Source organism: Ctenocephalides felis, unplaced genomic scaffold (assembly GCF_003426905.1).
Source record: "Ctenocephalides felis isolate EL2017-DRISC unplaced genomic scaffold, ASM342690v1 CF-g0.4_SCAFFOLD_00845, whole genome shotgun sequence".
In the NCBI taxonomy this organism is placed as follows: domain Eukaryota; kingdom Metazoa; phylum Arthropoda; class Insecta; order Siphonaptera; family Pulicidae; genus Ctenocephalides; species Ctenocephalides felis.
The window spans coordinates 94542029-94555771 of record NW_020536999.1 but is presented as its reverse complement, the minus strand read 5'-3'; the positions used below and the strand labels follow the sequence as shown (position 1 = coordinate 94555771).

Sequence of the window (13743 nt, the reverse complement as noted above, 5' to 3'; positions counted from 1 at the left end):
ATGGATCTATCCATAAACCAATCCGATTACATAATTCTAGGCGGGATTCTATTGATCCTGGTCTATTGGCGAGTCACAAAATCCCAAAGAAGATTCTCCAAGACGATAGTTCCGTACCTGAAACCTGTCCCGATCCTTGGAAGCACCTGGAGAAACTTTTTCCAGTTGGAAAATCAGATTTATACCTATGGAAGAGCTTATGAGAATTTTCCTGATAGCAGGTGAGATAAAAGACATTATGAAGGTTGGGTAAAAGTTATATTACCTGAAATTGGAAATAGTGAGAAGTTTATGTTGTCACGTAAAAATCCAACTTGGCCTTTGAAGTAGTTCCTAATAGTTTGATACTAAATATGGAAAAACTATGTTTGTGTACATGTGAGTCGATTTTTGACCTCGTCGCCGTTTTCTCAAAAAATAGCTGCACCAATTTCAAAATTTTTAAAACATTTGATTTAACTCAATAAGCATCTGGCATTAGCCAGATTTTCGAGACAATCGGCCAAGCAGTTTTTATAGAATTAGCAGTAAAGTGCAAAATTTTCTTGTCCATGTTTTTGTAATATAAATCCGTCTTGCTAGTCATTCTGAATCCTTTGATACCAAATTTGGAAAAACTATGTGAGTCGATATTTGACCTTTCCTCGGCGTTTTATCAAAAAAATGGCTGCACCGATTTCCAAAATTTTAAACCCATTTGATGTAACTCGATAAGCACTCGGCATGGTTCGTTTTTCAAGACAAGACAAGCCGTTTTTTACAACTAGCAGAAAAGTACAAATGTGAACAATAGTCTACGTTTTAACAAAAAAAAATCTGAACCAAAACTGAAAGTTCAAAAAATAATCGAAAGATATTGGTTGGAAATCGTGCTGATTACTTTTTGGCAAAGATCGGTGAAGACGTTTCTACGTAATTGGTTAATGGTTAATTTGATAAACCGTTGTTTGACAATAAAATTGCTGGTCTCACTAGACGTACTAAAATATAAGAGGCCTACGAAAAGTGCTTTAATTACAAAAATTAAATTAAAGTTTGTATTAATCGGCCGCACTTTTAGAATTGTGTTGATTTTTCAAAAATATCGAAAAAAGCTAACACGTTTAAAAAATTTGTCCATTTTGAATAATCTGCAATTGTTTCTCGCAGTATAAGTATCTACAGCAATTTGGTATACCTATAAACACCTCATAAATTGATATATGGATTTATTACTTACACATTCCGAGAAGATCATGATGCAACTTATTCTAAGGCAAAATACCACTTACACCTATTTTTTTAGATTTTCAGGTTTCTACGAAGTTTTAAAACCTGTATTGCTGATACGAGATCCAGAGCTGGTCAGGCAAATGGGCGTGAAAGATTTTGATCATTTTGTGGACCATAATTTTTTCATCGACGAGACCACGGACCCACTTTTGGGCAATATGATGATCGTAATGAGAGGTAATTGTTATATATATATATATATATATATATATATAATAAATATATATACATAGCTGGGCACCGTTAATCAAAAAGTTAACTTCGTTAATCGTTAATCCGCTACAAAAAAAGTTAGCTTCGTTAAACGTTAAAGCGTTACATTTCGGAATAATTAACGCAAGTTAACGTTAATCGTTAATCCGTTAATATGTGTAAAATTACATTTTTATATTGTTGCGTTAGTGAACTTAAAAAACTTATTGGTTTAGGTTCTGGAAGTTAACAGGTTATGAATAAAACAAAATACTTGTATAATTCAAATGTGTAATTCAACCCCTTAATGGCGCGACGCGCTTTATGCACACACCGTGATAATAACGCTATTGGTCAACTTTCTGTTTTTATGATTGCATATTGTTTTTACAAGAATTTTTTTCTAAATAAAGGAAAAGAGTTTTTTTGCGAAAAATAGGAAACGCGCGACGGGTTAAGCATCGGGCATAAGGTGCATATTCCCCTTCATGAGCATTAACATGTTGAAGTTCTCGTCTGAAAGCGAGGTTCGTTTTGGTGTCAAAATGTCTTTACCCGTGGAAAACAAACGTTCAACTGCAGCGCTTGAGGGTATAGCAGTATTGTATTTAATAAATTGATTTATGAATATCTGTTCCCCGAGGAATGCAGCATCGTTGAACAAGTCTTTTGAACATGTTGGCACTGTTCATCATTCACGAGTGGTCCAAATCTTTTCTCTATGTCATTTAATAAGGCATTGGCTAAAGCTGTACCGTGCGGTAAATAGTAATAATTGGCAGGGCCGTGCCTGGGTATGTGGCCGCCTGCGTGCGAGCCAATATGTTCTCACGAAAAAAATCGTCTTCTCGACAATTTTCAAGTTTTCCCGACATTTTAAGTCATTCTGAATCGTTTGAAAGCCGATTTTGGATTTTCGGCAACGTTTTCTCAAAAACGGTTAAATCCAATTCAAAAGTTTAAAAGTCATTTGATGTAACTAGATAATGACTAGCGCCTGTCAGTTTTGTACGACGATCGGCCAAGCTGTTTCTAATCAACAGAAAAATATAAAATTTATTGTACACGTTTTAGCCAAAAATTCTGCATCGATTTTAAAAATTCAGGAACTGTTTGAAAGATATCATTTAGGAATCGTGCTGATTACTTCTAAGAGATCGGTCGGTTCGTTTCTTCGTGTTTAATTGGTGAATATTGCTTTGCGATGATATTTATAAAACTTTTTTGGCGATAGTGATCATGGTCTCTAAGATAACTAAATATTTCGACCCACATTAAGTCATTTTAATTTTTAAAATATGTACTATCAAAGATTGCAAAAATGAGCGGCGCTTTTTTACGTGAGTCAAAATTTCATCTTTAGTGGACCTTTTCTCAAAAATGCACAATCCCATTTGAAAAATCGTCAAAATTCGTAAATTCGATAAGCACTCGTGCTGCTTAGTTTTGCCTTTAGAATTTTCAAAAAAGTCTCAAATTTTTAATTAGTGAATTGATTTTAAAAATTCAAAAACCATTACAAACGTTTTCCATTTGAGAATCTTGCTGATTAAATTTTGTCAATAATCGACGAGTCGTTTTTCAGTTATTGATTAACAAATTGCTTTGGAAATTTGGATCTTGTTTTTAATTTACTACAGTTTCTTTCTTGTTCAATAATATATAATTTTTAAACTATTTATAAAACATAACTAATATTTTTAGAAAATTTGTACAAAATTGAATAATCTGCGATAGTTTTTCACATTGCAATGTACTCATGAATTAATATATTTTCATTGTTAAGTCGATTATTAACACATGTTGGATACTTCATGCAACTTGATTTAGGCAAAGTTGCCACTTACACCAAGTTTATAACTTTTAAATTATTTAGAAACAGAGTCGCATTCAATAGGGCCGCCTTTGGCTGATTTTTACTACGGTAATTTTGGTCTTTTAGATATATACAGCGGACTTTACGGCAGCGAATGAGTTCAGCGGACTTTGAGCTTGGCCGCCTCTTAATCCAACAGTCTTTTAATTTGGCCGCCTTTTAATTCAGTAGACTTTTAATGCAACAGCTATTTATTTCGACCATTTTTTGTTATGGCCGTCTTTGAATTTGTTCTTTTTTTCATTTGGCCGCCCCTCGGCCGTCTCAAAAGGCGGCCGCCTGCGTGCGGTGCACGCACTGCACGCTGGCCAGGCACGGTCCTGGGCATTGGATTAACGATTAACGGACTTCTGGCATTTTAACGGAAGTTAACGTGTCCGTTAACATTTTCAAAAGTTAACTTAAAAGTTAATCCGTTAATCAAAATGTTAACTTCGTTAATTACCGATTAACGGATTAACGAGTTAATGCCCAGCTATGTATATATATATATATATATATATATATATATATATATATATATCTTAAAAAAATCACAAGTGCTTGCCATGTCGACCGAACCTAACACAAAGCTTTCTCATACATTTTTATTTATTGTTAGGTTTGGCAATGCATAGTAAGCGTTACTTCAATATTTTTTATTACAAATATATTTCATTAAATTTATTGTTACGAACAAAACTCTATGTGTAAGTGGCATTTTGCCTTAAAACAAGTTGAAATATATGTAAATAATATTATTTTATAGTGCTTTATGTTATTTTATAACAAGTACTTGGATATTTTACTTAAAGCATGCACGTTACAAATGGACTTTACTAACGAGCAAACTAAATTCAGACAGAAACTAAAAAGAAGGTTCCCACAAGTGTATAGCATATGTATTGAATGTAGATATTTACGAATTTCCTTGCTTCCTGGGGCTCAAATGCTTCCAAATTGACAAAAAACAATTCTCTGAAAGTTTTAGGTCTTAATATTAACTTAAAGATAGTTCGCACTCCAACCAAAGTTTCTCGATTCTTCTTAAGTGAATACTTATTTCTTAAAATGTTATTTGATTTAATATTTAATATATTAATATATTACGTTTCTGTTGTAAATTTTTATATATGATCAAAATAATTATTTTGATCATAAATAAAAATTTGCTTAAGCAAATACAACTAAGCTAACTTATAAAATTTAAAAAAACAAATAGTTTTACCCAATGCTATTTCTATAAGAAACTTCATTTGAAGTGCAGACTATCTTAAAGTTAATATTAAGAGTTAAAATTTTCAGATAATTCTTTTTATCATTTTGGAAGCATTTGAGCCCTTGGAAGCAAAAACTTCCATATTAGAAACCACAAACACACATAAATATATTGGCAATACTGCCCTAATAAATGTTTATAATTAAACCACTTTTCATAGGCCTATAATATTTTAGTTCATCAGTACAGCGAAGTTTCATTAACATTTTCAAACAATAATTTTGATGAAACTTCCATAGAGAAGCACATATTATCTAATCATTAAATATTAGAAAAATCATATGTGATGCATACATTTTTAAATAATTAGTCAATTTTTTATACTTCATGAAATAACATACTAGAATTACAGCTTTCTGCTATAACTCGTTCACTCTGAAAAGTTAGTTAAAAAAAAGGATTATAAAATGCTTCTATAAAAATCTAATCATTTATTATTCCAAAGTTTATATATATGATCTATATATTTTATATATACATAGTAAAATTACAACTTTCCATAATGTTCTTGTGCCTGTTCTCAAAATTTATTGAATTTGGAATCGAAGAATTGACACAAAAACATTTCATGATTCTAGAATATCCATATTAAGGACTATTCTAATATATATGAATATATATATATATATAAGAAATTCTAAAAATCCATATTAAGAACCAACTGAATACATATAAATACATTAGGGTGTTCCTTAATATGGATGTAATCAAAAGATACTAGAAAGTTTATGGTATATATATTTTATTATTTTAATAAAGACAAGAAATAAAAGTAGCAGCCATATCATATATTTTTCTTAACTAACTTATTTAATCTTCTACTTCTACAATTTCTTCCCTAAGACAGTTGCGGTACGCACTGGAGTCTTCTTAACGCACACTGATACTTCTGCAGAACTAACAGATAAATCTGCAAAACTATCTTGTGTCTTATTGTTAGTTGATGAAATCAATCTTGGCAATTTGGTATGCTTAATCCTCTTCTCATGTGATATAACATGTTGCTCAGGCGTAGCAATTAATTTGTTTGCCTTGTTATATTTATTTATCGAAGCAGGAATGGTGGGTGATTGTTTAGCAGTGCTCAGAGCAGTGTATGCAGAACTTTTGTACGCTGTTGCTGGTAGTAAAAGACTAGTGTTTGAATCTATGTTTTCTTTTTGTTGTTTATTTTGATCCACTTGGTGTACTTTTGGTGTCTTGCAAACACTGGTCTTGACTGGTGTGTAGTTTCCAATAAGTGGCACCTTTGGACTGTTCTTAATGTATAATCCAATGGGACTGACTATATGACCAAAATTATTCCTGGGGCTTTGCACTTTTTTGCAAGGTAAGTTGGGGACCCTAAACTCAGCCTCCAACTCCAAATTCGTTTTTGGTATTGGATAAAATACTTTTTTGGGGCGTCCAACAGGTAACAAGGATGTTGGAGTTATGGTTTTGGAAGAAATATCACTAGTAGGAGTGATTGGAGAAAATTTTGGGTAAGGATTGGATGCAGGAGCTTTTGGAGTTAAGGTTTTATTGATACTTTTATTGTTTATAGGCGTTGAAGGTGTTACAGGTTTTGTGTTCAGTTTCATAAGATACTGCATTTCATCAAACGTATTATCAAATTCTAAAGAATCATTTGGATAGTCTGTTACAACACTAGGTGAGGCTACAGATACTGCTCCACCCAACTTCTGGTGTGAATTATTACCCATATGGTCTGTTAAATCATGTAAAGTAGTTGAGTCTAAGAATGAATCCAGTATATTTTCACCCAATAAGTCTTGACCATCAGATAAATCAATTGAATGATTTGTATCATCAGATGAATTTTGATTAGTAACATCTCTTGCTGACTGAAAATCAAAAGAATCTGCACTAGATTGCTGAGCAGTTTCATAAATAGACGTTGCACAGCTATCAGAAGACCCACCATCAGCAATTACAGGCATTTGAGGTTTTTTCTGAGGACTTGCTTTCAATGGTGACTGCACCATGCGTTCCAATTCTTCAAAATTAGCCAAACTTTCATCCTGCATTTCAAGTATCCCAAAACCAGTCAAATTGAAAGCATTGCTTTTAACACGTATTTTTGGAACTATTGTATCATCTATAGCAGTTTGATGTAAATATTCTGGTGCAGTCTGATCAAAGATATTGAATTTATCTGATAAATTGTTCACGAGACCGTTCCAATGCTTTGTAGAACAAAGATCAGGTTTTTGTTTGCTTTCATCTTTTGGTGCAGGAATGTCTTTGCATAAAATAAATGAGTCTGTTGATTCTTCTAGAAGGACAACATCTGAGTCCCTGGAATTGTTAAATGAATCTGCCTCTGCAATTGATTTAGCATCTTCATCAATAGAGTCTGAACTACTATTTATAGAAATCACCTCATGGGTGTTTTCTATGGACAAATTAAGTAAAGATTTTTTGACAGAATTTTCATCAACTTTTTCTGACCCAAAATTTTCTGTGTTTTCTACAGACAAATTAAGTAAAGATTTTCTGACAACATTTCTGTGATCATCATCACATTTTTCTGAACTATCTTCCAAATCGAAAATTTCTATATTTTCTTTGGATGAATTTAACAAAGATTTTCTAACAGCATTTAAATCTTCATTAATTTCTTCTAAACTACTATCAATATGATTAAAATTTGCTGGGTTTTCTATGGACAAACCTAGTAAAGATTTCCTGACACCTTCATTTAAATCTTCATCAACCTTTTCACCAAAATTTCCTGGCAAAGATTGCCTGACAAGGTTTAAATCTTCAGTTGAATCTTGTTTAGTCAATAATAAAACCTCCGAAGACTTATTTCCAAATTGATTATTGTGTAAATCATCTTCTCCAAATCTGCTGGACATTTTTGTAGCTCCCGTGACACTGGTAACCGGTTTATCTTTTCTAAAATGATTGTTCTTTTATAACCCAATTGCAGTAATAATATTAACGTATATACTTTGATCACTGTTATAGATTATCTTAAAATGTAAATTATTTTAAATCTTTGTGAGATTATCTTATAGATTGCTGAAAATCTTGTAAATTGTATGATAATATTGTAGGATCGTATGAAATGTAGGATTGTCTCAAATTGTTGTAGGATTGTATAAAAATGTAAATTATCTGAAATATTGCAGGATTGTCTGAAATTGTTGTACGGTTATCTGAAATCATGGTGGATTGTTTGAAATCATTGAAGATTACTTTTAAATGTTACAGATTGTCTGATAATCTTATAAATAATTTGAAAATATTATAAGATTATCTGAAAATGTAAGAATGCCTGAAAATGTTGTTGGAATATCTGAAAGCATTGCAGGATTGTCTGAAATAATTGAAGATTGCAAGAAAATATTGTAAATTGTCTGAAAATCTTTGTTGTAGATTGTCTGAAATCGTTGTAAGATTTCTGAACATCTCGCAAATTGTCTGAAACAATTGTATATAGTTTGGAATCATTGTAAATTATAATGAGAATATTATCATTGTAGAATTGTCTGAGAATCTTGTAAAATTGTCTAGAGTCATTGTAGTACATTACTTTTAAATGTTGCAGATTATCTGAAATTGCTTTAAATCATGTGCATTGCTTGAAAACATTGTAGGATTATTTGAAAATGTAAGATTGCCTGAAAAAGTTGTTGAAAATTATCTGAAATCATTGTAGGATTGTCTGAAATAATTAAAGATTGTCAGAAAATATTGTAAATTGTCTGAGATAGTTGTAAAACTGTCTGAAATTATTATAGATCATCTGAAAATGCTATAGCTTATCTGGCAACCTTGTAAACGTTGTGGGATTTCTGAAAATCTTTATTTGAAATCATTGTAGGTTTATTATCTGAGAATCTTGTAGTATTGTCTAAAATCATTGCAAATTGTCTGAAAATACTTTAGATTGTCTTAAATTGTTGTAGCATTGCCTGATAATCTTGTAAATTGTCTCAAAGAATTCTAGATTGTCCGAAAACATTATAAATTATATCGATATCAAAGTAGATAGTCAGAAATTGTTAAAGATTGTATAAAATGTTGTAGATTATCTGAAAATCTTGTATAGCCTGAAAATACTTTAGACTGTCTTGAATCGAAGTAGCATTGTCTGATAATCTTGTAAATTGTCTCGCATAATTCTAGATTGTGAGAAAATACTATTAATTATCTGATATTATTGTAGATAGTCTGAAATTGTTAAAGATTGTATAAAAATATTGTAAATTGTCTGAAAATCTTGTAAATTGACTGAAATTGTTGCAGGATTGCCTGAAAATGTAGGGTTGTCTGAAATTGTTGTAGATTTGTCTGCAAATGTTTCAAATTGTCAAAAATGTCACAAGTGTAGTCTTTATACCAAACTAACAAGCCCAGAGGATTGCTCGTGATTTATTATAAATCAAACTTATAATTTATTATAAGATTTTAAAAAATATACACTTATTTATTACTACTCACTTATAATTTTCCATAACTCCAAGTGCTTTTCTAATATCGTTCAACGATATAGGGCCCATACAAACATCTTCTTCGTCACTAGTATCCATATAACGCTTTTGTAAAACAAATTCTGACTATTATAAAACACAAAATAATAATAAATAATTATTAAAACAACTTAAAAGGCGGTTGAACTGTCAGTTTTAAAATAAAACATAAAATGAATTAAGTTTGGTGTTGACAGATGAGATAATGTAAGTACAAGTTGAAAAAGTGTTACCATAGAAGAAATAATAGGTGGCTGTAAGTGTCAAACTTCACATCGCTTATGGCGTGACGTAAGGCAACCGCGCGCCATTTTGAAATTCAAATTCAAAAGCGCGAAATTTGAATTGAATTAGATGTAATTAGCATTTTCAATGCAAACTGGTGGTGTATGGCATCGTGCCTTAAGGCAAATTGCTGGAACTTCTCAATATACGAGGAATATTAAATGTTTTCAAATAGATTATTATAAATACTGTAACTTATATATGTTTACAGAAAAGTAAACATATCAATCGAATTTAAAAGTAGTCAGTGGTGTATGTATGGCATTGTGCCTTAAGGCAAATTGCTGGAACTTCCCGTACCGTATCGAAATGTTCGAGAAATATTAAATGTTTTCAAATAGATTATTATAAATACTGTAACATTGTCTAATATTTATAAGAATTATATAAACTGAATTGCAAAGTTAAAATTATTTATTTAAAGTATATAAGTGAGCTTTAGAACTTTAGCCAGAATTAAAATTAAAATCTGAATTATGTTCGATATACAAAATAATTTGAAATATTTTTTTTCCAAAAGCAATTGTTTCGTCAGCACAAGCAAAAAGTTTTTTTTGAATCATTCAAATCTCAAGCTTATTTATCTCAAAAGCAGCAATTTTTTGATCATTTACCTCGGTTTCTCCGAAACGGCTACACCTGCCTTTGCCAATAACTAATCACCATTTCTCCCCGTCATTCCGAATTGAATGTTTTTTGGATCATTCAAATCGGATGCTCCGTTCTCTCAAAAACTCGATTTCTATTTTCTGCACTCTTTGCTCCGTATCTCCGAAATGGCTGGACCTGCCTTAGTGAAAAACTGATCAGCACATCGTCCTGTCAGCAGGAATGGAATGATTCTTGAACCATTCAAATCGGTTGATCCGTGCTCCCTAAAACGTGAACAAAATATGTAACAGTTAATTACGAAGAAACGGCCAGGCTGATCTTTACCAAGAATCAATCAGCATGAATCCGAACTACAACCTTGTAAACAGTCTTTCTGAGTTTTTCAAATCAGTTCAGATTTTTTTGCAAAAATATGCAAAAAAAGTGTTTGCACTTTTCCGCTAACAATTTAGAAACGGCTGTGCTGATCGTTGTACAAAAGTAATCAATACGAGTCCTTATATAGTTACATCAATTGAAATTTAAATTTTGAAAATTGGTTCTGCGGGTTTGAGAAATCATCGACGAAAGGTCAAAAATCGGCTCACATATAGATAAACATACATATACTTTTTTCAAATTTTAATAAAATCAGCAAACCGGATTTTCTGGCAAAACCACAATCCTCTCCTATGAAAAGTTAATTAGCAAATCGGATTTTCAGAAAACATGTAAAAGTTTGTAGTTCTTTTTTCGATGGTGAAGTTAATAAAATTCCTTTTCTTGTCTATTTTCAGGTCAAAAATGGCGAGACATGCGCTCAACCCTCAGTCCAGCATTCACAGGCAGCAAAATGCGAAACATGTTCCAACTAGTGTTAAAATCTGCCCAACAAATGGCTCTGCATTTAAAAAAAGAAACAACAAAAAATGGTACCACCTATACATATATATCTTGCCCTACCTCATCAATTCCCTTGATTATTCTTCTTTTTTTCAGGCTCCGTAACTTTGGAAATGAAGAGCCTGTTCACAAAATATGCAAATGATGTGATTGCCAGTTGTGCTTTTGGTCTGGAAGTGGATTCTTTGAGGAATCCTGAAAACGAATTTTATAAATTCGGGAAGAAAGTTACTGGGTTTGGAGGTCTGGATGCCCTGTTGAGGTTCTTGGGCTTCAATTTGGCACCATCTCTTATGAGGGTGAGTTGGTAGAAAGGATATATGATACAAGATAATCTTAGGAGAAAAAGATGCAAATCAGCTTGAAAGGTAGAGATATCTTATTTTGGCAAGGATGTTCTTGGAAAATCCATTTGGTTGTATTGATCAACGTCACAATGCAATTTTAGGCTTGAACTTACTCAAAAATAATCTTAGGAGTAAAAGATGAAAATCAGCTTGAAAGGTAGAGATATCTTATTTTGGCAAGGATGTTCTTGGAAAATCCATTTGGTTGTATTGACCAACGTCACAATGCAATTTTAGGCTTGAACTTACTCAAACAATCTATCCCCATTGATAAGACCAGAATAATACCATCTACCAAAACACATCAACCATAAAAATTCAAGACAAAACGTGCACATTTTTCATCACTAATTTTTTTTAAGTTTTGGTATTCAACTCTCTTTGCTTTTCCCCTTAGGCTTTAAACATCAACTTCCTGGACAAACAAACCATGAGATTCTTCCGCAGTCTGGTACACGACACAATGTCTACACGAGAACTACAAAAAATCTCCAGACCAGACATGATCCATTTGTTGATGCAAGCACGAAAAGGAACTTTAAGGGACGAAGATAATGCCAAAAGCGATTCGACCAGTGCCAAAAGAGGTAACAACCTTAAATTTGACCATATTTTGTCCTTTTAACCAGTTTATTCTATTTTTACCAGATTGGTCCGACGATGAATTGACAGCACAAGCCTTGATTTTCCTCATAGCTGGTTTTGACACGACGTCAACGTTGTTGATGTTTTTGGCTTACGAATTGGCGTTGAATCCAGAAGTACAAGAATGTTTGCAAGAGGAAATCGACAGTATTTTTAATGCTGATGGTGATGAAGGCTTGACGTACGAAAAGTTAGCAAAGGCTACGTATATGGATATGGTGATATCTGGTAAGTGGATCAAGGATAATGGACATTTTTGGTCGTAACTTTTGAACGCGTCAAGATAATTGCAAGCAGTTTTCGGCAGAATTTAGAGAATTAAATTATCTACAAGCTTTTTCTTGTAACAACGCTATGTATTAATTTTTTTTCTATTGCACCTAAATCTCATTTTAATTGGTGCAATGCTTCACGCGATACGAAAATAACAATTTGAACACTAATATTTTTCATTGTTTTTGTAGAAACTTTAAGGAAATGGCCACCTGTAGTCTTCCTGGACAGAATATGTTTAAAAGACTACGAAATCGAAGATAACATTGGCAGAAAATACACGGTGAGTATATAAATTAACCCACTGTACTATCCAAAGTTTTAAAATCGTTTGTGCATTTATTTACAGAGTTATTACTTGTTTTAAAATCGTTTGTGCATTTATTTACAGAGTTATTATTTGTAATCAGCAAATTGTTCCAAATTAAAATATTTACTAAAGTGTCCAATAACACAAAACCTACAAATTGGTATATTCACAAAAAAGCAATAGAAATTAACAAATCACAAAAAAGAATTCATTTGTTTTCCTCTTAATCAATTTTCTTATTTCTAAAGGTCAAAAGGGGCGAAGGTGTCCTTTTCCCAGTTTACCACATTCACAGAGACCAAAAATATTTTCCTGATCCAGAAAGATTCGACCCTGAACGTTTCAACGATGAAAACAAGAAGAATATACAACCTTTTACTTATATGCCTTTTGGGGTTGGCCCCAGAAATTGTATAGGTAAGAAATAAATTTTTTTGTTCTGTAACATTAATGTTAATATTACATAACACATGTTACTTTATATTGGAAGAGTATCAACGCTAAAAAAAAAACAAAGAAACTTATAATATTCTTAAAAATATTTAAACAAAACCCACCTCTTAGCTTATCATCAGTCATCTAGGTTTTTCTTTTTCAGGATCAAGGTTTGCCCTGATGGAAACCAAAGCAATGCTCTTCATCATCCTGAGTTCATTCAATTTTAGAACCTGCCTGAAGACTGAGTATCCTTTGAAGTTGTCAAAGAGAGACTTTGACCTGGTTCCTGCCAATGGAGTTTGGGTTGATGTGGAACCAAGGAAAAAATAATAGTTGTTGAATAGCTAAAATAATAATGATAATTAATGGAAATTGTTGTTAATTGTTTTTTAACTATTTTTATAATATTTTATAATATTTTTTAAAATAGATAACCAAGATGTATATTTTTAAATATAAAAATGTTTAAGAAAAGATTTTAATAGGTTTGAATATTTTTTATTGTTATTATATATCTATATATATATATATATATATAATATGTTGTATAAATATTTAGCTAATAGTTATTTCTAAATTCGTTTATATAAAAATTATTTTAAACCTTGACTAGAACATAAATGTTTGCGTTAATAAATATTTATGACTTAACAATTATATTATTATATTTTTGCGATTATAAAGGTTCAGCTTTAATACATTTTATTTATTTAAATATTTAAAATAAACTTTATAAATTTACTTGTATTTTCCAAAAAAAATCATGAGTGCTTGCCATGTCGAACCTAATCTAATCAAAGCTTTCTCGTAAGAATATGTTTTACAGTTATTAAAAATATATAGGTATAAGTGGTATTTTGACTTAAGGC

The 13743-nt window shown here is 31.6% G+C and overlaps 1 protein-coding gene across 1 annotated transcript; it reads left to right on the top strand.

Moving 5' to 3' along the window:
- Positions 1-13204, top strand: LOC113363120 (cytochrome P450 9e2-like). The gene is made up of 9 exons (XM_026605603.1): positions 1-221; positions 1286-1449; positions 10756-10890; positions 10958-11160; positions 11606-11795; positions 11857-12081; positions 12318-12409; positions 12685-12853; positions 13035-13204. Exons 1-9 carry the CDS (start codon positions 1-3, stop codon positions 13202-13204), a joined length of 1569 nt encoding a protein of 522 aa, XP_026461388.1.
- The last annotated feature ends 539 nt before the right edge of the window (positions 13205-13743 follow it).

Bases quoted from the DNA above. Each gene is read 5' to 3' on its own strand.
- LOC113363120 (XM_026605603.1), top strand. From the start codon at position 1: ATGGATCTATCCATAAACCAATCCGATTACATAATTCTAGGCGGGATT. The intron at 10,891-10,957 runs GTACCACCTATA...TCTTTTTTTCAG, and splicing joins AAAAGAAACAACAAAAAATG to GCTCCGTAACTTTGGAAATG. The intron at 11,796-11,856 runs GTAACAACCTTA...TATTTTTACCAG, and splicing joins TTCGACCAGTGCCAAAAGAG to ATTGGTCCGACGATGAATTG.